Source organism: Arachis stenosperma, chromosome 5 (genome assembly GCF_014773155.1).
Source record: "Arachis stenosperma cultivar V10309 chromosome 5, arast.V10309.gnm1.PFL2, whole genome shotgun sequence".
NCBI classification, from domain to species: Eukaryota; Viridiplantae; Streptophyta; class Magnoliopsida; order Fabales; family Fabaceae; genus Arachis; species Arachis stenosperma.
In genome coordinates, this window is record NC_080381.1 from 8,334,337 (window position 1) to 8,359,212 (window position 24,876).

Genomic DNA, 24,876 nt, shown 5'->3' on the forward strand with positions numbered 1-24,876 from the left:
CTCTTGGATTCCTGATTGCACGATGCATGGTTGATCGCCTGACAACCGAGTGCTCGCCTGACAAATGAGCCAACCATTCCGTGAGATCAGAGTCTTCGTGGTATAGGCAAGAACTGATGGCAGCATTCAAGAGAATTCGGAAGGTCTAACCTTGTCTGTGGTATTCTGAGTAGGATTCAATGATTGAATGACTGTGACGTGCTTCAAACCTGTAACCTACTGGGCGTTAGTGACAGACGCAAAAGAGTTATTCTATTCCGGTAGGGGAGGGAACCGAACCGGTGATTGGCCGTACTGTGACAGAGTATTGAGCATTAGCTTTCACTGCGAGGATGGGAGGTAGCTGCTGACAACAGTGAGACCCTATACGAGCTTGCCATGGAAAGGAGTAAGAAGGGTTGGATGAAGACAGTAGAAAAGCAGAGAGACGGAAGGGAAGGCATCTTCATGCGCTTATCTGAAGTTCCTACCAATGAATTACATAAGTATCACTATCTTTATCTTTTATGTTATTTTCGTTCATCACCATATATATCTGAGTTTGCCTGACTAAGATTTACAAGATGACCATAGCTTGCTTCAATACTAACAATCTCCGTGGGATCGACCCTTACTCACGTAAGGTTTATTACTTGGACGACCCAATGCACTTGCTGGTTAGTTGTGCGAAGTTGTGTAATGCCATGGTATTGAGCGCACCAAGTTTTTGGAGCCATTACCAGGGATTATGAGAGTTGTGAAAAAGTATAGTTCACAATTTCGCGCACCAGTACTGTTTGGTGCATTTTGCATTCCAGACAGACTTTGAGAAATCAAATTGACTTATTGAGTCAATATCTTGTTCTGAGCCAATATGGCATTCAGAGTGTCAATCTCAAGAACTCCTTTCTTCTGACTAGTCCCATTGTTCACAGGATTCCTTTCAGAAGTGTACATGAATTGGTTATTTGCAACCATTTCAATCAATTCTTGAGCTTCTGCAGGCGTCTTCTTCAGATGAAGAGATCCTCCAGCAGAGCTATCCAAGGACATCTTAGATAGTTCAGAGAGACCATCATAGAAAACACCTATGATGCTCCATTCAGAAAGCATGTCTGAAGGACATCTTCTGATTACTTGTTTGTATCTTTCCCAAGCTTCATAGAGGGATTCTCCATCCTTCTGTCTGAAGGTTTGGACTTCCACTCTAAGCTTACTCCATCTTTGTGGTGGAAAGAACTTTGCCAAGAAGGCATTGACTAGCTTTTCCCAAGAGTCCAGGCTTTCTTTAGGTTGAGAATCCAACCATATTCTAGCTCTGTCTCTTACAGCAAAAGGGAATAGCATCAGTCTGTAGACCTCAGGGTTAACCCCATTAGTCTTGACTGTGTCACAGATTTGCAAGAATTCAGCTAAAAACTGATGAGAATCTTCCATTGGAAGTCCATGGAACTTGCAATTCTGTTGCATTAGAGAAACTAATTGAGGCTTAAGCTCAAAGTTGTTTGCTCCAATGGCAGGGATAGAGATGCTTCTCCATAGAAGTCGGGAGTAGGTGCAGTAAAGTCACCCAGCACCTTCCTTGCATTGTTGGCATTGTTGTTGTTTTCGGCTGCCATGGGTTCTTCTTCTTTGAAGAATTCGGTCAGGTCCTCTAAAGAGAGTTGTGCTTTGGCTTCTCTTAGCTTTCTCTTCAAGGTCCTTTCGGGTTCAGGATCAGCTTCAACAAGAATGCCTTTGTCTCTGCTCCTGCTCATATAAAAGAGAAGAGAAAAAGAAAATGTGGAATCCTCTATGTCACAGTATAGAGATTCCTTGAAATGTCAGAGGAAAAGAGAAATAGAAAGAAGAAGGAGAAGAAGAATTCGAACTTTAATTAGATAAGGTTCGAATTGTGCATTTAGAAGGAGTGGTACTCCATAATTAGAAGGATGTGAGAAGGAGGGAAGAGGATTTTCGAAAATTAATTAGAATATTTTGAAAACATTTTTTAAAAACACTAATTGAATTTCGAAAATGAGAGTGGAAAAGAAATCAAGTGATTTTTGAAAAAGATTTTGAAATTAGAAATTAAAAAGATTTGATTGAAAACTAATTTGAAAAAGATGTGGTTAAAAAGATTTGATTGAAAAGTTATGGTTTTAAAAAGATGTGATTGAGAAGATATGATTTGAAAACAATTTTAAAAGATATGATTTGAAAACAATTTGAAAAGATATGATTTGAAAACAATTTGAAAAGATATGATTTTTTTTTTAAAAAAATATTAATGACTTGCCTAACAAGAAAAGATATGATTCAAACATAAAACCTTTCTTAATAGAAAAGGCAAAAAATGTTCAATCAAATCATTAATTGTTAGTAAGTATCTTTGAGAAAGGAAAGAAATTGATTTTGAAAACATTTGATTGAAAAGATATGATTTGAAAAAGATTTGATTTTGAAAAACTTTGAAAACTTGAAAAAAAATTGATTTTGAAAACAAAATCTTCCCCCTAGCACCATCCTGGCGTTAAACGCCCAGAATGGTATACATTCTGGCGTTTAACGCCCAAAATGCTACCTTTTTGGGCGTTAAACGCCCAACCAGGTGCCCTGGCTGGCGTTTAAACGCCAGTCTGCCTTCTTCACTGGGCATTTTTGAATGCTCAGCTTTTTCTGTATAATTCCTCTGCAGTGTGTTCTGAATCTTCAATCCCTTGTATCATTGACTTGAAAAGACACAAATTAAAAATATTTTTGGATTTTTAATAATTAAAATGCAACAAGAATCAAATAACAATGCATGCAAGACACCAAACTTAGCAGCTTGTATGCTACTGACACTATATGAGACACATGAACACTCAAGTCAATAGAATTTAAAGATCAAAACAAGAAAATCATCAAGAACAACTTGAAGATCAATGAAGACACATGCATGAATGCAATAAGAACAGAAACATGCAATTGACACTAAATTTAAGATGAGACTCTAGACTCAAACAAGAAATATTTTTGGATTTTATGATTTTGTAAATTTTTTTTTTTTGTGTTTTTCGAAAATTAAGTGAAAAAAAGGTATCAAAATTCTTAATGAGAATTCCAGGAATCAGTGCAATGCTAGTCTATGACTCCGGTCCAGGCATTAGACATGGCTTCACAGCCAGCCAAGCTTTCAAGGAAAGCTTCGGTCCAAAACACTAGACATGACCAAAGGTCAGCCAAGCCTTAGCAAATCACTGCTCCAAAAGCAAGATTGATACGAAATCAACAAGCTCTTGTGGTGATAAGTTGAAACCTCGGTCCAATCAGATTAGACATGGCTTTTCAGCCAGCCAGATTTCAACAAATCATCATGAAACTCTAGAATTCATCTTCAAGAATTTCGAAAAAAAAAATACCTAATCTAAGCAACAAGATGAACCGTCAGTTGTCCAAACTAGAACAATCCCAGGCATTGTTACCAAAAGCTTGCTCAAAACTTGAACAGTCCCCGGCAACGGCGCCAAAAACTTGGTGCGCGAAATTGTGAACTATACTTTTTCACAACTCTCATAATCCCTGGTAATGGCTCCCAAAACTTGGTGCGCTCAATACCACGGCATTACACAACTTCGCACAACTAACCAGCAAGTGCACTGGGTCGTCCAAGTAATAAACCTTACGTGAGTAAGGGCCGATCCCACGGAGATTGTTAGTATTGAAGCAAGCTATGGTCATCTTGTAAATCTTAGTCAGGCAAACTCAGATATATATGGTGATGAACGAAAATAACATAAAAGATAAAGATAGTGATACTTATGTAATTCATTGGTAGGAACTTCAGATAAGCGCATGAAGATGCCTTCCCTTCCGTCTCTCTGCTTTCCTACTGTCTTCATCCAACCCTTCTTACTCCTTTCCATGGCAAGCTCGTATAGGGTCTCACTGTTGTCAGCAGCTACCTCCCATCCTCGCAGTGAAAGCTAATGCTCAATACTCTGTCACAGTACGGCCAATCACCGGTTTGGTTCCCTCCCCTACCGGAATAGAATAACTCTTTTGCGTTTGTCACTAACGCCCAGTAGGTTACAGGTTTGAAGCACGTCACAGTCATTCAGTCATTGAATCCTACTCAGAATACCACAGACAAGGTTAGACCTTCCGGATTCTCTTGAATGCTGCCATCAGTTCTTGCCTATACCACGAAGACTCTGATCTCACGGAATGGTTGGCTCGTTTGTCAGGCGAGCACTCGGTTGTCAGGCGATCAACCATGCATCGTGCAATCAGGAATCCAAGAGATATTCACTAAGCCTCAGATGCTTGTAGAACAAGAATGGTTGTCAGTCACCTTGTTCATGGGTGAGAATGGTGATGGGCGTCAATCATCACCTTCATCATGTTGAAGAACAAGTGATATCTTGGAACAAGAACAAGCGGAATTTGAATGAAAGAACAATAGTAATTGCATTAATACTCGAGGTACAGCAGAGCTCCACACCTTAATCTATGGTGTGTAGAAACTCCACCGTTGAAAATACATAAGAACAAGGTCTAGGCATGGCCGAATGGCCAGCCTCCCAATGATCTAAGAACTCAAATGTCCAAAGATGATCTAGAGATCTAAAAGTGATCAAAAGATTTCTATACAATAGTAAAAGGTCCTACTTATAAGAAACTAGTAGCCTAGGGTGTACAGAAATGAGTAAATGACATAAAAATCCTCTTCCGGGCCCACTTGGTGTGTGCTTGGGCTGAGCAATGAAGCAATTTCGTGTAGAGACTCTTCTTGGAGTTAAACGCCAGCTTTGGTGCCAGTTTGGGCGTTTAACTCCCATTTAGGTGCCAGTTCCAGCGTTTAACGCTGGGATTTCTTGAGGTGACTTTGAACGCCGGTTTGGGCCATCAAATCTTGGGCAAAGTATGGACTATTATATATTGCTGGAAAGCCCAGGATGTCTACTTTCCAACGCCGTTGAGAGCGCGCCAATTGGGCTTCTGTAGCTCCAGAAAATCCACTTCGAGTGCAGGGAGGTCAGAATCCAACAGCATCTGCAGTCCTTTTGAGTCTCTGGATCAGATTTTTGCTCAGGTCCCTCAATTTCAGCCAGAAAATACCTGAAATCACAGAAAAACACACAAACTCATAGTAAAGTCCAGAAAAGTGAATTTTAATTAAAAACTAATAAAAATATACTAAAAACTAACTAGATCATACTAAAAATATACTAAAAACAATGCCAAAAAGCATACAAATTATCCGCTCATCAATAAGATTTATCCCTGATCCCAGATCATACAGAGCTTTTTCAAAGATCATGGTGCCTATGATACAAGGTATTAAGAACTTGCCAGGATCTTGTTTCTTTTGAGGTAGAATTTTCTGAATCCAAGTATCCAGTTCATTAATGAGCAAGGGAGGTTCACTTTCCCAAGTCCCATTACCAAATAACTTGGCATTCAGCTTCATGATAGCTCCTAAATATTGAGCAACTTGCTCTCCAGTCACATCTTCATCCTCTTCAGAGGATGAATAGTCTTCAGAGCTCATGAATGGCAGAAGGAGATTTAATGGAATCTCTATGGTCTCTTTGTGAGCCTCAGATTCCTTTGGATTCTTAATAGGAAACTCCTTCTTGCTTGAGGGACGTTCCAGGAGGTCTTTCTCACTAGGATTTTCGTCCTCCTCCTCCCTTGTGCATTCGGCCATATTGACTATGTCAATGGCTTTGCACTCTCCTTTTGGATTCTCTTCTGTATTGCTTGGGAGAATACTGGGAGGAGTTTCAATGACTTTCTTACTCAGCTGGTCCACTTGTGCCTCCAGATTTCTAATGGAGGATCTTGTTTCACTCATGAAGCTGAAAGTGGCCTTTGACAGATCAGAGACTATATTGGCTAAATTAGAAGTGTTTTGTTCAGAATTCTCTGTCTGTTGCTAAGAAGATGATGGATATGGCTTGCTATTGCCCAGCCTATTACGTCCACCATTGTTAAAACCTTGTTGAGGTTTTTGTTGATCCTTCCATGAGAAATTTGGGTGATTCCTCCATGATGAGTTATAGGTGTTTCCATAAGGTTCACCCATGTAATTAACCTCTGCCATGGCAGGGTTCTCAGGATCATAAGCTTCTTCAGAAGCTGCCTCTCTAGTACTGTTGGATGCATGTTGCCATCCATTCAGATTTTGAGAGATCATGTTGACCTGTTGAGTCAACACTTTGTTCTGAGCCAATATGGCATTCAGAGCATCAATTTCAAGAACTCCTTTCTTCTGAGGTATCCCATTATTCACGGAATTCCTCTCAGAAGTGTACATGAATTGGTTGTTTGCAACCATGTCAATGAGTTCTTGAGCCTCTTCAGGCGTTTTCTTCAGGTGAATAGATCCACCTGCAGAATGGTCCAATGACATTTTCGAAAATTCAGAGAGACCATAATAGAATATATCTAAAATGGTCCATTCTGAAAACATGTCAGATGGACATCTTTTGGTCAGCTGCTTGTATCTTTCCCAAGCTTCATAGAGGGATTCACCATCTTTTTGTTTGAAGGTTTGAACATCCACTCTCAGCTTGCTCAGCTTTTGAGGAGGAAAGAATTTATCCAAGAAGGCAGTGACCAGCTTATCCCAGGAGTCCAGGCTATCCTTGGGTTGTGAATCCAACCATATTCTAGCTCTGTCTCTTACAGCAAAAGGGAAAAGCATGAGTCTGTAGACTTCAGGATCAACTCCATTTGTCTTTACAGTCTCACAGATCTGCAAGAACTCAGTTAAAAACTGATAAGGATCTTCATATGGAAGTCCATAAAACTTGCAGTTTTGTTGCATTAAGGCAACTAGCTGAGGTTTTAGCTCAAAGTTATTGGCTCCAATGGCAGGAATGGAGATGCTTCTTCCATCAAACTTGGACGTTGGCTTTGTGAAGTCACCAAGCATTCTCCTTGCATTATTATTATTTTCGGCTGCCATCTCCTTCTCTTGTTCGAAAATTTCTGAAAGGTTGTTTCTGGATTGTTGTAATTTAGCTTCTCTTAATTTTCTCTTCAGAGTCCTTTCAGGTTCTGGATCAATTTCAACAATCCAGAAACAACCTTTCAGAAATTTTCGAACAAGAGAAGGAGATGGCGTTTAACTCCAGACAGCAGCATGTACTTGGTGGGAATAAAAAACTTGGTGAAGATGAGAGGTCAACAAGACTCAATATTATGTTTGTTGGTTTAGAGATTGGTACTAAAGTTTTTGTCTCTGTCTCTAAAATTTTAGTATTTTAGTACCTCCAAAGAGTGGAGACACAGAAGACTAAAATTTTTAGAAATAAAGACTGAAACTTTATTAACATTTTATACCTAAAATACCTTCATTTTAATTAATTAATTACAATTTTATCCTTTATATAAATTAAATTAAAATTTTATTATTATTTCAATTTTTGTCTCTCACTTTACACCAAATAAAATATTGAGATTTATTTCAATTTCTGTCTCTTAATTTCTCACTCAATCTCAGTCTTATTTGTTAATCAGTAAACAATTGATTAACAAAAATAACAATGTCTTTTAGGATGGGCTTTGTAATGTGATGATCCATTGCTACTTAATCCGTAGCCTTAGCCCATAACTTTCTCAGCAGAAAACGAAACCCGCTAACTCCTCGACCAAAAAACCCCACCAACTCCGAAAACGTTCCGAAACAGAATTATTTTTATTTTTAAATTGATTGATTATTGTTTTTTGATAAAGAAGAAAAAACAAAGAGGAACAGGCAGCTAGTTTTCTGGTAAAGGGAAGAATTTTGAGAATTTGTAGCTTCTATATTTTCTAGGGCTAAATTTTTTGCCTGAGCTTCGAATTCGAAATGGACGACATGGCTGCGTACTACTCACAGCCCACTTATCAGTATTACCAGCACCCTCCTCCCCCGCCCATCGTTGCGGTGGTGCCTCCCCCGCCGGGAGCAGCTCACCCGCCGGCGCACCACCTCCACACGCAGTACGTGCCTCACCCGCAGACGCCGCCGCCAATGTTCGCCTCATACGGCCCTCCGATTCTTCCTCAATCCCCCGGCAACGAGGTTCGCACTCTCTTCGTGGCTGGTCTCCCCGAAGACGTGAAGCCCCGCGAAATCTACAATCTCTTCCGCGAGTTCCCTGGATACGAATCCTCTCACCTTCGAAACCCTACCAATTCCTCTCAGGTTTCATCACTACACTTTTTTTTTCTCTCACTCTCCGTTTCAGGTTTCTTTTCTTTTCTTTTTTTTAAATGGTTATTTTATTGATTTGTTATTACTGGTAGCAGCCATTTGCTTTTGCTGTGTTCGCCAATCAGCAGTCAGCAATCATGGCAATGCATGCTCTCAATGTAAGCATCTTAATCCTAATGTGATATTTTTGTGTGTTTGATTTTATGCTTAAGTGGTAATGAAAATTCGTGTTTAGTAGTTCGGCTTGATATGTTCTTTTCATGTGGTTGCTATGTAATTGCTATCTTAAACTTCAATTGGTTTGTTTGTTTGTTTGTTTTCTTGCAGGGGATGGTATTTGATCTTGAAAAGGAGTCAACTCTTTATATTGATCTTGCAAAATCCAACTCCAGAGCTAAGCGCACAAGGATAGGTACCTAACCACCTCTTCTTTAAGCCATTCGAGGGGAAGAAACAAGATTATAATCCAAATATTAGCTCATATATTTCTAGTCCTTGTGAGTGCACATGCCTTTGTTAGTCAAATAACCAGAATGAAAGCATATTGGTTGAAAACGGTTATTTTTCTTACTGATTTTTTTGGGCCTTGTCTTTAATTGAATTATTTTTATCTCTTGCATTTCGTGTACTTACAATTAAATTTTATTGATTGGCTGACCTTGACAAGCAGATGATGAGAGAGCTGGCTCAGATAAGAAAGCTAGAGGATCATGGGCGACTTCAGATTCTGGTAAGATGATGTTGTTAGATTGTTTTAGTGCACAAGATGTTCTTGATGTATGTAGCTTGTGTGAACACTTTTCAGTTTAGTGTTGTGGCGTTGTTATGTGCAACTCAATGTCTAATCTCTTGCTTGGAGACCAGTTAACTACTGACCACACGAAAGACACTTTTACCTATGGGCTCACTTTGCACATGTTTTGCACTCTCCGGCACTAGCAGGTGTTAGCAGCATTCACATGCCTGGAATGGGTAATCCTGCTTTCAACACGAACACGATTGGTTATCCATCTGCACAAAGGTCATCTGCACTACTTAATCACAGATTTATTATGTGGGAGTGATTGCTTCTTATTCACCCAAAAATAGCACAGTTTTCGAATTGAAATGTTAGTCTAGCCTCAATTGGGGAACCCTGTCTCTACCGGAAGAAAAATACATTCGTCACTTTGGCATGTCATGGTTTCATTTTGTCAATAGTTCTGTTGCATTAGCATTTTGTGCTATCTCATCTTATTTGTTTATTTGTTCTTTGAGTAGTCGCGGAAATGCTGATGGTAACACTCTGAATGATGGTGTATTTGCAAATCTGGTTAGTGCTATGAAATATGAAGTACTTACTTTATCCATTTTTATACATCATCTGGAATTGTTTCCACACTATTATAGTATTATGTGCTTCAAATAGTTGTACGATTTAGTTTTATTCACACTCTTGTCATCCTCTTAAGATGCATGCAAAAGTTCTATTTTCCTTAGCCTGCTATCTCCCTTATTTTTTTATTGTTATTATTAGTTATTACATTGATCTTAAGTAATAATTCAAAGACAATAGCTATTTCTCGCATGCAATTATCGATTGTGCCACTTCGTAATAAATGATCCTAGTCTTTCAATTATAGACAAATAGTATTCTATTTTTGTTGCTAGCGAGTATTCACATGATAATTTGATCTAGTTTTTGCCCGATTGAATATCAAGCATTACAATGGGCCTGGGGGATGTAGTCATAGGTGGAATTTTATATTGAGTATGTTGGATGATGGTAAGTTAAATTTGTAGAGTGAGTTTCTATCATAGGATTCAACAGTTGCCAATAGGAGATGCCACTTGAGCTATGCTCTTGAGTGGAAACTTTCCCTTTTATTCCAACTTTTTATAAGCTTCTTTACTCAGACAGTATAAATACTTATGATGACTGTATAATTTGGGTAAAAAAAAATAGGTCCTTTAGTTGATTAGGTGGTTGTTGTTCAGACTAATGCATTATGTGATTATCATGTTACTTTTCTGAAGAACACTATGAATGCCTTTTCTTCATCCCCAACATGCATCTGGCCCCATTTGTTTGCTGGTAGGAAAATGTGGGGTTGGTCACTCATATCAGCATGTTGTATTATGGTCCAATTGTTGCGTCTAATCATGCCTGTTATTGTTATCTCATGCATTGGGAGCAATATTTCATTTTAAAACTGTTGCATAATTCACTTAAACTAACTGTTTTCTTTTGTATCTTTATTTGGACAGAAAAAGTGTTCAACTCCTTACATTCCACAAAATTCGACCCCATGTGCAACATTATTTGTGGCTAATTTAGGGCCATCTTGTAATGAACAGGAGCTCATGCAGGTGTTTTCTAGGTTAGTGTATATTTATCAGGTGAATGCGAATTATTTCCTATTTGTGGAGACTGTAAAAGCTGAATTTTATTTTACCTAATATCAGATACCCTGGATTTTTGAAACTGAAGATGCAGAGCACATATGGGGCTCCAGTTGCATTTGTTGATTTCCAGGTCTTCCCCCTTCTCTCTCTCTCTCTCTCTCTAAAATGCTTTCCCATTCATTGCCTGTTATTTTTGTACTGCATATTTGACAATTAAACAAATGGGAGAATCGGACGTTCCTTCCTGTGTCCATTTAAAAAAGTAAACAGACATCATATGTAATGATGGTAAACACTTGAAAATCTGTTAAAAAAATGCATAAAATTAGATTCCACCCTGTTATGCCTAGATAAAATCCATGGATTGCCATGTTGGACTTAGCATGATTGTTCATAGACGTGTATGGAAGAGTCTTGTAAACCATAACCCTTAAATTTCTGAATCTGATTCTACAATTCAAGGGGAAGGCAATTTCCCTCCCTTGAATATTTTCCTCCAAATCCCGTTTAGTTTAGTTTCCAATCCCTGTTTGGTCATGTGCAGGATGTTAATAGCTCAAGTGAGGCTCTACACAATCTACAAGGCACCATTCTTCATTCTTCAGCAGCTGGCGAGGGAATGCGATTAGAGTATCCTTTTGTCACCTCTTCTGCATATTCTTCCTTTCTCAATAGTCACCAATGTTTGGTATTTGCTTAATATGGACTTTCAGATATGCAAAATCTCGGATGGGTATGCGGAAGAAGCGGAAGTAAGTTTGATAATTAAAATGTGAAAAAGGCAAAAGGCAATGTGATGGAAGAATCGCTGGTGAGAAACCCTTTTGTGTCTGGTTTGCGTTATCAATTCAACTCTGCTGACATTTTCGGGCACAAGAGCATGGAAGCAAGCTGAAATGCTAACCATTGAAAGTTAGGGCAGTGTTAATTATCTCTTCTTTTTTTGGCGGTTTCTTTGTTTTTTTTTTTTGGTTTTGTGGGCCGGGGGAGGGGGGGGGGGTGGGAACTTTAGGGTTTAGGGTGGGGACTGAAGATGTGTTATAATGTAATGATGCTTTGTGATATTTGTAGTTCAATATAATTTTGGTCATTGGACATATAATGGCAACATTCGACATTTTATTAATATTGCATTTGCGTTACTCGCTTTATTGGCTAAATATCCAACGAGGTACGTAGTGGAATGGTGGTAGAACTAATTTTATAACTTCGTATTGTATTTTTAAATTAGTATGGTCAAATAACTTTGATTTATGATGTCTTAATAATGTTCAACTATAAAGTGTAAAAGTAATAATGTTCGAATACCTCATCCAATTCAGAAGTTCATAAAACTAAGCTAGCAAGTTAAACGAGTTGATTCGGTTCTTTTAAAAAAATTATAACTGTTGTAAAATAAATAAATAAATAAATAAGAGAAAATAAATATAAAATAAAGAGGTGTAAATAAATAATTTTAGTATTAATATTCACCACAATTAATATCTCAATATAATAAAAATTATATATATATATATTATATAGTAATGTATATATAAAAGAGAAAGAAGAGTATTTGATAGTATAAAAGAGAGATAGAGAATTGTTATTGATTGTGTGTCATTTGCTTCATATCACGCTTCTATTTATATGGACATAAAAGCTATGCTTTCAAACTTAATTAAATTTGGTCTTGTCTTGATAAGCTTAACTTTTATATTGAAAAAGAGAAAAACTACCATTTGTACCCATAAATTTTGAGAACGCTGACAAAAGTACCCATCAAACAAGAAAACTAACGTTGTACCCATGAAAGATGGGTTCCGTGTGACAATAGTATCCAGACCGTAATTTTTTGTTGATTTTTTAATAAAATTCCCAAATTAACCCTTCTATCTTCATCCCCAAATTCTAAATTTCACAACCCTACTCCTTTTTCTTCCTCTGCACCTCCGGTGAGTTCCCACGAAACCCTCCAAGCCACCTTCTCCAACCGCAAACAAGATTCCCATTCTCGATCTCAATCCTCTCTCTTCTCCATCTCCGTCTCCATCTTCTCTGCCTTCTTCATCATCAACTCCCTCGTCTCCCTCTTCGACGCACACAACTCAAACGACGCCGTTGGCTCCGTCCTCCAACTCCAGCTCCTACCAATCGCCCTCCTCTTCCTCTCTTACTCCCTCCTCTCTCTCTTCACCTTTCCCCTCCCTCTCCCCTCATCATTATTAGAACTCCTTGCCGCCTTCGCCTTCGTCCAAGAGTTCCTCTTGTTCTCTACCCTCAGAGGAAGGATCCAAGCGGGGTCGAAAATCGTTACTACAGTCTCTTGCTGGTTCCCATCGCTGTATGTGTTTTCTCCACTTTTCTTGAATTGAAGTCTCCGGGCTCCGCTTTCCCCAAATTGGGCGGTGGAATGGGCTTCATCCTTCAGGGCACGTGGATCATTCAGATTGGCCTGGCTTTGTTCTCCGGCTGGGTGGCGCAAGGGTGCTCCCTGCACCAACTGAGCAGGGGAAACTATACTCTGAGGTGCAAGGGCCACATGGACTACCACAGAGCCAGCGCCCTTGCCACGCTTCAGTTCAACTGCCAACTTGCTTTCATGGTTGTTCTTTCTGTTGGTGCTTATTCGGTAATCTCTGCGAGGAGTGGAGGATCTCTAGAATCTTCTTCTGCTGCTGCCAGTTATAGGCCGATTGGTTTTGCTGAGATGCAGCAGTTGGAGAATTCCATGAATTTCACTTTGGATTCTAATGATGATGATGGTGAAGAGAGATAGAAGGGGACTGTTGTTGAACATGGTAATGGGTTGCGAAATTTGGAATTTGGGGATGAAGATAGAAGGGTTAATTTGGAAATTTTATTAAAAAATCAACAAAAAATTACGGTCTGGATACTATTGTCACACGGAACCCATCTTTCATGGGTACAACGTTAGTTTTCTTGTTTAATGGGTACTTTTGTCAGTGTTCGCAAAATTTATGGATACAAATGGTAGTTTTTCCTTGAAAAAGCTAGCCGCTAAAATTGTGAAGGAAGTCACAATTCATTAAATGGGCATCCACCCATGTATATCACAACAATTACATAATTTTAGGATTTGGATCCTCTAAAGTTTGAATTTCACTTTAGAGAGTAAAGTGTGATCTCTCACCATTTATTTTATATGTGGAACCAAGAATAAATATAAAAAAGAAATTATTCAAGGGTAGAAAAATCACACTTTATTTTCTAAAGTAAAATTCAAAATTTAGAGGAACCAAATCCATAATTTTAGGGGTTAAGTATGATTTTGGTCCCTAAGGCTATGTTTGATTGGAAAGAAAGAAATAAAGAGAAAGAAAATAGAAAGGAAAGAAAGAAAATGAAAGAAATTGAGTGGATTTTTATTTTCCATAGATGTGTTTGGATGGAAGGAAAATAAGAAGGAAAAAAATGTTATAAAAAGATAATTTTACTCTTGTATTATAAAATATATTGAAAAAAATGAAGGAGTAATATTGGAAGTAGAGAGAGAAAAATAGTTTTCTTTCCATTTTTCTTTTCAATGTTGGAGAGAAAAATTTTTTCAATCCCTTTTCTTACTTCTGTAATTTCTCTCCTCGACCAAACAAAGAAAAATAATCATTTTCCTTCCTATTTTCTTTCCTCCCTTTTCTTTTCTTCCATTTTCCCTTCAAACAAACATAGCCTAAGGTATAGGTCGAAAATATTTTTCGTCCCCAACTTTTTTTTTTTGCATACAAAATCGTCCCTAACGTGCAACATAATTTTAAAATCGTCCTTCGGACCAAAATACTCTTCTCATCTTCTTCTTCATCACATCATCACTTCTTCTTCATCAGAAGCAAAAATAACACCCAGCCCTTTCCCTCCTACCTGGACTCCCCCTCCTCCCTCTCCCCCACTATCAAAATTCTCTGTCACATCATCGCCACCACTCCCTCTCACTCTATCGAAAAATCTCTCCATGACTTCTCCCTCTCTGTCACTCCCTCCAACGTTGAGCACCTAGTCTCGCAGCACCTCACCCTGGCCGTCGCTTGGCCCTTGCTCTCGCAGCGCCGCAACTCGCGCCCTAACCTCGGAGCACCTCGCCCTCACCACTGTTTGGCCCTCGCCCTCGCAGTGCAGAAACTCGGGCCCTAGCCTCGCCGCGACGCTCCCGGCCCACGCACTCATGTTTCTCGTCGTCATCGGGGAGCTGGTGGTGGTAGTTGTGTTCCTCGCACTGCACCTCCCTTTCCCTTTCCTCCCTTTTTTATTAATATTTTGTTTTGATGATGATGATGATGATTTTCTTATTTCTTGTTAATGATGATGGTTTTGGTGATGAATTTCTGTTTTGATTTTGATTTATTTGAGGTTGTTGTTGAAGATTGTTTCTTAATGTAGATGGTGATAGAGTGGTAGTGGGTGGGGTGGTGGTGGTGGTAAGAAGATAGAGAAGGGGTATTTTTATCATTTAAAAAATTAATCTGTCTAAAAAGATGATTTTAAAGCTACGTTGAACCTTAGAGACAATTTTGTATGTAAAAAAAGGTTAGGGACGAAAAAAAATTTTCTGCTTAAACAATAGAGACCAAAACCATACTTAACCCTAATTTTAGTGATTTTCTTTTTACTCAATATCTATATAAATAAAAAGAATTATACCACATTCATATATTTTTACAAAAATTATCTAAACTTTTAAAAATTAATATATATATATATATATATATATATATATATATATATATATTATTTCGAGGGTTACCTGAAACATTGATTTGGTCCTAAACAAGAGGTCCAGATCCCTTTGTATAACAGTGTCTAACTTGTTGATGTCGAGGTGCCGCTTGTCCGAGTTCCTCGTGAGGAAGTGGAGAGTGGTACCTGTAAGAGACTACGATGCTTAAGTTATCAAGGACTTGAGGCAGGTTTTTTAGTAGATTCAAGAGTGAGTATACTTGAGGGGTGTCAATGTATTTATAGCAGAGAGTTGATGACCACCTTTGTTGAAGTAGTTCCATCTTTCATGATGGATAACCATTCCATTTATCTCGGAGAGTTTGTTAGGATCTATCTTTTAGGAAAATAGAGATAGTGGGAGAGATTTGAGGAGGCGATTACTTATCAAATAAGTACAAATTGGCCCTTTCGCTGTGTCCAACCTCTTAAAGAGATCAGGTATTCGGTAGAGGCCATTATTTAGGGTGGGCCTTTTGTCTTTATTGGACCTATATTTATTTATTGGGCTAAGGTATGAACAGTGCCCCTGCTTGAGCCCTGATCCTTTTGTAGGTCGGGTTCAAGCATTCTGTGACTTCTGTTTAGACGTCGAGTGTTTTAAAGTTCTTGAAAACTTTGGCTCACATGATCTCTTCTATGAATGGGTCTTCTCTGCCTAGAGGACTTTCTTCCCGATCCGCTTGGTTATTTCGATTGCGAAGGTCGGCTTCTAACTTAAAGCTTTTCTTCCAACTCTCTTCGTCGCCTTACCTCTCTCCGCTGTTTTCGTTCTGCTTTTCATTGTCGTTCTATCTCGTACTCAAGTTGTTCTAGCTGATCTCGCTAGCCTCGGACGAGACCCAGTATTTTGGCTGTTTGTGGGGGTTTCTTCCTCCTCAGGGTGATAGACTTTCGAATGAATCCACCTTGGTTAGGGGTTTGCTAATGTCCCTTCCCCATGAGGATCATGCGTTTGGTGTGGTAAAGTTAGTATAATGGCGTTGCCCTCTAGTTAGGGCTCAACTTCAGATTCAGACGCCGTGTGGCCATCTTCATGCTGGTGGTCCGCCATTATCAGAAGGTGAAGTCCAAGTTTTCGACAACGGTGCCAATGTTCCGAGGGTTATCTGAAACGTTGATTTGGACCTGAACGTGAGGTCCAGATCCCTTTGTATGGCAGCGTCCGACTTGTTGATGCCGATGTGCCGTTTGTCCAAGTTCCTCGTGAGGAGGTAGGGGGTGGTATCTACAAGAGACTGTAATGCTTAAGTTAGCAAGGATTTTAGACATATTTTTTAGTAGATTCGAACGTGAGTATACCTGAGGGGTGTCAGTATATTTATAGCAGAGAGTTGATGACCACCTTTGTTGGAGTAGTTCCATCTTTCATGATGGATAACCGTTCCCTTTATCTCGAAGAGTTTGTTAGGCTCTATCTTTTAGGAAGATAGAGATAGTGAGAAAGATTTGGGAAAGCGATTACTTATTCAGATAACTACAAACCGACCCTTTTGCTGTGTCCAATCTCTTAAAGAAGGTCAGATATTCGGTAAAAATCATCTTTTGGAATAGGCCTTCTGTCTTTGATGGACCTGATTTTCTTTATTGGGTCAGGACACACACACACATATATATAAACGAGTCCATCTCTTTCTATTCAATTTGAATCCATTTAATTCACAAATTAAATGAGTCTAACTAAATTAAACAACTTTTGAGATATGATTTGGTAAAATTTTTACTTTTTAAAAGTAGCTTATGAAATTTATCTTTTAAAAGTCAATTTTTTGAAAAATGCACTACCTGCATTTGATAAAATCAAACTAAAAATAATTTTTGATAAGTACAAACATAATAATTGTATTTAGTAAAATAACTTTTAAAAGTAAAAAAGAACATAATAGACATATATAAAATAAAAAATAATTACTTTTTTGGTGCTAATAATTAATAAAGATAATTTTAGATATTTATTATTATATATGATTATATTAGACTTTTTAATTTTTATAAGTATAAACTGACTTTAAAAAATTCTCCCTTAAATATTTTTAAAAATATCTCTAATTTTTAAAAATTATAAATATAAACACATAAATACAAAATAAAATAATTATATTTTTAAAAAATAAAAAATTTTATCAAACTAAATCTAAATAAATTGTGACCTACTTGATGATTTTTATGAGCTATTCGAGATGACTTGCAAATTGTCGCTAGTCTTGACGGCTCTAATAAAATATCGATAAATCCATTTATTGGAAGCAAAATTTTTTTAAGGATCAAAATAATTGTTTTAGTTAATTTAATCTATTGGGATGGAATTGTGAATAACAGTGAAAATAATGAACAGAATAAGGGTAGTGGTGATGGCAGATAGCTTGGAAAAAAATTAATAAAAATAGAATATGTCATTGGCGGTGGCACATTGCATGAAAGAATAATAATAACAATAAAATACTCAATCGGTGGTCGCCGATTACCAGAAATAAAAAATAGGACGAGGAATTAATAATAACGCTATTTGACCGAGGTTGTAAACAAATAGTTAGTGTAGTGTTAACTTAACATAGCTTACAATATTTTGGTCCCTACCTCACACCCTTTGTGTACACAGACGCACTCTAAATTAAAAGAAAAAAAATGATCGTAGTTAAATAAATTTACGGATTTGTTACTCATTTAAATATTTTTATCAAATAAATTTAATTAAATTAATCTAATTTCAATAAAAATTACTTACATAATATATATATATATATATCATGCATTTCTTTTTTTTATGTATTTTTTCATTATCGTTATTTTATTACTACTGTTAGTTGGTGCAAAAATTTTATTTATTTATTTATTTTTTGCTTCTTTCTTCTGATAGTTATTGATACATGTTTTTTTTTATTTTTTTATATTTGTTAAAAAGGTGAAATAAGAATAATTATAAAAAAGTGAAATAAAAAAAGAAAAAGATGATAATGATAAAAAAAAAAAGAGAAAAAGAGAGTTTTAAATGGTGAAGAATATATAAAAAATAGTACTAAAATTTTTTAACTGTAACACAGAAAATTTTTTAATTTTTACACTGAAATTTTTTAATTGTAACACAAATTCTTATTTAAAGGTGAAATAATAAGAAAAATAACGACGACGACGACAATGATGATAATGATGAGAGGAAGAGGAGGAGGAGGAAGAGGAGGTGAGGAAAAAAAATTAAATTATGCAAAATTTATTAGAAATAGCTCTGAAAAAGAAAATGATGATAATGATGATGATGGTGATGATGATAATGAAGAAAGAGGAGGAGAAAAAAAAGAGGAAAAAAGATGAAGAAAAAGAAAAAAAAAAAGAGGAGGAGGAGAATGAAAAAAAGTAGAGGAGAAAGAGAAAGAAGAGAAAGAAAAAAAAAAAAGAGAAGGAAAAGGAGGTGGAAAAGAAAGATGATGATAACGACGATGATGACGATGATAACGACGACCATGACGACAACAATGAAGATGTAGAAAAAGGAGGAGGAAAAAGAAGTACGGGAATGAGAATGTAAAAAATCCATATATATAAATTTAATTTAGTTGGATTTGATTAAAAAAAATAATTACCAGACATTTGTAGTAACTTAATATCCTTTCTATATATAATTACTCATGAAATTTTTCGGTTTCGCTAGGTATAATTGTAAGAACCGAATTGATGATTAAATCGGTCAAGTTATTAATTCATTGGTTACTAGTTCAACCGATAAATTATTGGTTAAATCGATAAAATCGGTATCACGTAAATAAAAAATAAAAAATAATTAAAAATTTAAAAAATTAAAATACATATGTTCACCAATATTTGAAGAACAACCAAATTTTAAATTTTAAAGATAACTAATTTAAAAATAGATATAAAATTAGTTAGTATTACTATAATAATATCTTAATTTAACAAAATATATAGTATTTTATTTTGTGCTCTGCCTTCTATACTTGATTGTTTTTGAAAGATGGCAGCATTAAAGTTTAGTTTCATTTTTGTGCCATTGTTTCCTAATGTTGTGATCATTTGCATTATCTGTCTAAGCTCTTTCAATATCCATTCTTTGGTGATGTTATTGAATAATATAACGAGGCATTACATATGCCACGTTTAATAACTCTCTCTCAGGATAGAAATATGAAGACATTAAACACAAAAATCAATTTGAAGTAGGAGATAGATATAAAATCATACATCATGTCTTTATTCTGGGATAAAATTTGACTAATTTTCTGTTCATTGAAATTTTTTTTATCTTGTGCTTGGTTTTTGACTCCATAATATCTGTCGAGACACATATTAAAGACAAAAAAGAAAAATGATTTATTTGTGTTAGTGAAAAAATATTTTTGATTAAGTTGAGTTGATTTGAAGTATTAAAGTATTGATCGGGAGTTAATTGATACAGATTCGATCTCGTATACCTTGCTAAATCAAGCAGGTCTAGTCGAAAAGAAATTCAAATAAGAAATCGAATGGTTGTTCGAAATAGTGAATCGAACGGTTGCTCAAGTGGAGAAGTTGAGGGCTTTCACCACGTGAGGAATTAACGGGTAACGTTTTATTGACAAAAGAGCGGAAACGGTTACCAGGGAGTGCGTGTACAAGACAGTACTGTGTAATTAATGATCGGTTATAGAAGTAGACTATAAATATTAGAAAGTTTTAGGGAATAAATAAAGGTTGGAACTTTACTTCAAAAATTACTCATGCACTCTCACATCTCAGAAACTTTCTGAGTTTGTCTTGAGTCAATTATCTGTAAGGTTCCTTTCACATGTCTTTATTTTCCATTTAAATTTTCTGTAAACTTTATCTTTCAAGCAAGCTTATCTTTCAAGTTAATTTATGTTTCAAGCAATGTTTAAATTTCGAATGCAATTTACATTTCAGTACCTTTAATTTTCATATCAAAGCCCTTTGACCCAGACGAATGCACCTTTATCGCTTTCTTTAAATTTCAACACAACCTTTTCGATTTCCACCAATTTCCTTTTCGAATTTATTGTTTTTAATTTCTTTTATCTTTTTATAATTTTTATTTTCTCGTCATTTCAACACTCGTCTAATCGAAAACACTTTGATGCACTTATAGAAAATCGGTACCTGCAAAGAGGAGTTGGTTTCGCTCACAGACCATTAGAATCAGACCACTATCGATTTGCTAAAAATCGACAAAACAATTTGTTGATACTTTTTCTTGCACTTATGAACAAATAGCTTTACTGAAGTTATTTATGTGTTTCCAGTGTTATTTGAAATAACCTCTTGAAGTTTTGCAATAATATTTTTAGTGCTCATCATGCTTCTGAAATTGACAGGATTTCGCATTAATTAACAAATTCAACAAGTTATAATCAACAATATAATATAAACAGATTTATAATCAACAATTCAACATCATTAATTAGTTATTCACTCACTTAATTAAATTAAATCCAACTGAATAACCAAAAAAAGAAACAGAAAGAATGTATTTCACTTTCACTTCACGAAAGCACAAAAGTGAGGAGACTAGCCTAGATGAGCACGGCGAAGCAGACTCTGACGAGGGAGAGATAACAACGACAGAGAGGACGCGACGACAACGACAAGAGACGAGGAGCAAGGAGACGCGACAAGGCAGGTTGCTTGCGAGCCAAAGACACGATGGCACATGAGAGCCAAAGATGCGACGTTGTCGGAGATGCACCGAAGCCGGCAACGAAGCAGAGGAGACGGCCAATGATCGTCAGTTCTGGAGTGAGATTGAGAGAGACTGAGAGACTACGGTGTGATGAGGTGAGGAAGAGAGACAGTTTTCGAACTTCAGGGGAGGGGTTGCCGTTTAGGGCATTAGGCATTAGGGTTAGGGTTTTTCTTTTTTTTTTTTATTCAAACGACCAAAACAATGTTGTTTTGGTGAGAAAAAAAAAAGAGAGTTTCAAACCAGCCAGATTATACAAAATTGTCGGTTCGGCGATTTTCATCAAAACCGGACAGTTCAACCCGATTCTCTCGGATTCTTTATCTTATGCGGTCAAATTACTTAACTAAACTGATCAAGTGACCGATTAGTTGAAAAACAGATCTGTTATCAAACAAAACAAAAAATAACCTCTCACAATCCTAATTTTTTTAAATTTTAAAATCGAAAATAAAAAATTAACTTAGTTGACTTATACTATAATTACTTTTAAATTTTTTTTATTAAATTAAGTTATTCTAATGGATTGAATTCAATAAAATTTTCATCTTTTACATATGATATATTTTTTAATGGTTAGAATTTAAAGTTTAAATAAGAATTAAGATGTCTTTTACTGCATAATATTATTGATAATTAATAAATTATACTATATATATGTATAAAAAATAATAATTATTAAATTAATTATTTATATAAAATATATATTAAAAATAAATTAAATAATATATATATATATCTAAATTTATAGTAATCGATATTTTTATGTACACATAAGATTTTTAATACTTTTAAATTATTGGTCTCACACTTTCATAGAAACAAAACAAAAGTTTGCTTACAAAAACAGTTGCACCCATCTATTTTCATTAAAAGTTTATATATTATTTAGATAAAAAATCTTTAGTGATTGTATGATTATATGTTATTTCAGAATTTTAAGGAAATATTCATTATGATTCTTTTGTGTAATAGCGTCACGTCAGTCGTGTGTGTAGTCTAAGGTCTCCCACCGCCTATGTTTGAAGTCAATGGCCAAAATAATTGTTTTTGAAATTTCGGATAAACCCTGCCTTCATCATCGTTATTGACTCCAAGGCAAAGCTACGTATGTTCAAAGTCGCTAGAAGCTTCTACTGCTAATTCTAGTATGCATTTATAGACACCTGTATGTGTGTAATGCTTGAAAGATGAAAATGAAAACTTGTACCGCATCAAACCATAAAACCTTCAACTAAAAACGGGAATGGTAAGATCCAGTATATTTTCAACACTTTCTACTTATGCTCATGCTCAATTAATTGTCGGCTATAACTTGCTAATAATGTTACATATATAATAATTATATTTTTTTATCGTTAAATTTTAGAATAATAATTTTATTAAAAAACATGTGTTTAATATTTATAATTTTCATTAGCTAGTTTTATTAAGTGGTTCTCTCACATTTTTTAAACAAAAGTCCTAACAGAGTGTGTGTTGAAAGAAATAAAAGGGGAAAAGGACTAAATTTTTGACAAATATATTTTCGACAAATTTTAAATACAAAAAAAATTTATAAAAAAAAATTTAACTTTAATAAATGGAGGACAATTTAATCATTTTGTCTATTTGTCTATCATACATCAAATGGAATTGGCTGACGTAGTTAAAACGGTGTCCAGGTATTTGTTACGGTGTTACTCTGGTAGGGGAATAAAGTTCAAAGGACAAATAGGTCCTTGATGATGAAAACAACTAATGTCGTTTTGTAAATAAAATTCGAAGGACAAATAGGTCCTTGAGAATTTAGTTCATTATACTTCTATTATACTTCTATTATGAAAATTTAGTTTATAAAATCATGCTTGTATTTTGAAATCTAGTTAACTTGTTGTATTCTGCAATTTAGATTATTTGTAATAAAATTGTAGAAATTGGACTTGTTCTGTTTCTTCTTTTTTCTTAAATTGTATTAGTTCAATTTTCTCACATTAGTTAGCATTAGTTAGAATTAGTGTACTTGTGTATTATATTAAAATTTGTTAAATTGCATTAGTTCAGTTTTCATCATACCAGTGGCATTAGTTAACATCATTTCATTTATGCATCAAATTAGCATTAATTCACTTGTGCATCATTCATGTATTAACTTAGCATTAGTACATTTGTGTATTATATTTGAATTTGTTAAATTGCATTAATTCATAGTATTAGTTAGCATTAGTTCATTTATGTATTAAGAGTGCACTAGTTTACTTGTGCATCATTCATATATTAAGTTAGCATTAGTGCATTCGTGTATTATATTAAAATTTGATAAATTGCATTAGTTTAGTTTTCTCATATCAGTGGCATTAATTAGCGTTCGTTCATTTATACATCAAGAGTGTATTAATTTACTTGTGCATTATTTGTGTATTAGAATTTGTTATATCAAGGATCTATTATTCCTTCGAACTTTATTTATAAAACGACGTCGTTTTTATCAGCAAGGACCTATTTGTCCTTCGAACTTTATTCTCCTTTTAACGTGACATTGTAATAGATACCTGAACACATTTTCAACCACGTCAACCAATTTCATTTAATGTATGAGAGACAAATAAACAAAAAAAAAATAAATTATCCTCTGTTTATTAAAATTAATAATTTTTTGTATTTAAATTTTGTCAAAAATATATTTATCAAAAAAATAAAAAATCAGAAATCAATCTATTATTTTCCCAAATAAAAACTAGTGCATGGTTAGAATCATACATGAGAATATAGCTAGCCACCAACGTTAATGGTGTCAACAATATAAACGAAGTGTAAAAGGAAAAGTCAACGAGAAGCATGCACATTAATTTCACTACAACAAATTCACCTAAATTTGACTTTTCCTTCAATGATGGAAGGGCTGCATTAACCTCCGATCCCTAGGAACAGTAATACTCCAAACACTGCCACACGTTCATTATTTTTTCATAGCTTGCGTATTTATGACTTTAGAATCGGTTCCAACATTTTCCGACAACTCCGACTTAATGCTAACCAATGCTTTCTGCTTTGCTTTTTAGTCCATGTGCCCTCGTACTCCCCTATAGCCCAAGGTTCATGCATGTATAATCTCCGTTTTCCTTCAAATCACATATAATTTACGAGTGTATTTTCAATAAACTCAATAACTTAATCAAAAAAATAAAGTCAATAAATTCCACATGTTTGTGAATTGTGTGTCTCAATAATGTGACGTACTGCCTCTTCATGCACTATTAGGTAGTTTTTAAAAGAGAGATAAAAATAGAAAAATTGAGACTAAAAAATAAAGATGAAAAGATAAAAATTAAAATAAATTTTAATATTATATTTAGTATAAAATAAGAGACAGAGAATAAAATAAAAATAAAGTTTTAATTTAATTTACATAAAAAAATTAAAATTAATTATTAAAATAAAATATTTTAAATATAAAATATATTAAAATTTTAGTCTCAGTTCTTAAAATTTTTAATTTCTTGTATTTCTATTTTTTAAAAATACTGAATACTAAAATTTTAAGAATAAAAATTAAAATTTTAATATTAATCTTTAAATTAACAAACATAATACTAAACTTCAATTTTCGTTTCATTATTTCAAAACAAACGAAACCTTACTAATAACACGTTTATATTTTAACTTTTAAACATTATTGAGATGAAGGAAAATATATGAAACTATCGCCAGACCTTTTTTCAAACAAAAATAAATAAAATATATACTATGCTAGCTAATAATTAATGATGATCTCTTGTAACTACTAAGTTTATATTTTGAAAATAAACATGAGTATCCTTATGAGAAGATCAGAGGCAGGTATGTTTTTGACTTTTAAGGAAGATTTTATCAGAAAAAAGATATTATCCACCACTTAGCTTGTCATCAACCCCTTATCTTTAGTTCGTTGCCGTCAAAACAAACTGGTATTGTCAAATCACCAGAT

At 35.1% G+C, this 24,876-nt stretch overlaps 1 protein-coding gene and 1 pseudogene across 6 annotated transcripts; both read left to right on the forward strand.

The window, feature by feature from the left end:
- The first annotated feature begins 7,697 nt into the window (after positions 1 to 7,697).
- On the forward strand, positions 7,698 to 11,516 carry LOC130979213 (RNA-binding protein L). 6 transcript variants are annotated; one of them, XM_057902594.1, is made up of 10 exons: positions 7,698 to 8,140; positions 8,242 to 8,307; positions 8,477 to 8,561; positions 8,820 to 8,879; positions 9,089 to 9,170; positions 9,410 to 9,461; positions 10,397 to 10,509; positions 10,595 to 10,664; positions 11,079 to 11,164; positions 11,248 to 11,516. In XM_057902594.1, the coding sequence occupies exons 1-10, from the start codon at positions 7,802 to 7,804 to the stop codon at positions 11,288 to 11,290; spliced, it is 996 nt and encodes a 331-aa protein (XP_057758577.1). In that variant the 5' UTR covers positions 7,698 to 7,801; the 3' UTR covers positions 11,291 to 11,516. The 6 variants fall into 6 exon arrangements, with proteins under 6 accessions (XP_057758577.1, XP_057758578.1, XP_057758572.1 ...); XM_057902595.1 differs by having other exon boundaries at positions 8,245 to 8,307; positions 9,092 to 9,170; XM_057902589.1 differs by having other exon boundaries at positions 11,079 to 11,480.
- An 806-nt stretch (positions 11,517 to 12,322) lies between these two features.
- Positions 12,323 to 13,292, forward strand: LOC130980360 (uncharacterized; annotated as a pseudogene).
- Positions 13,293 to 24,876: the final 11,584 nt, after the last annotated feature.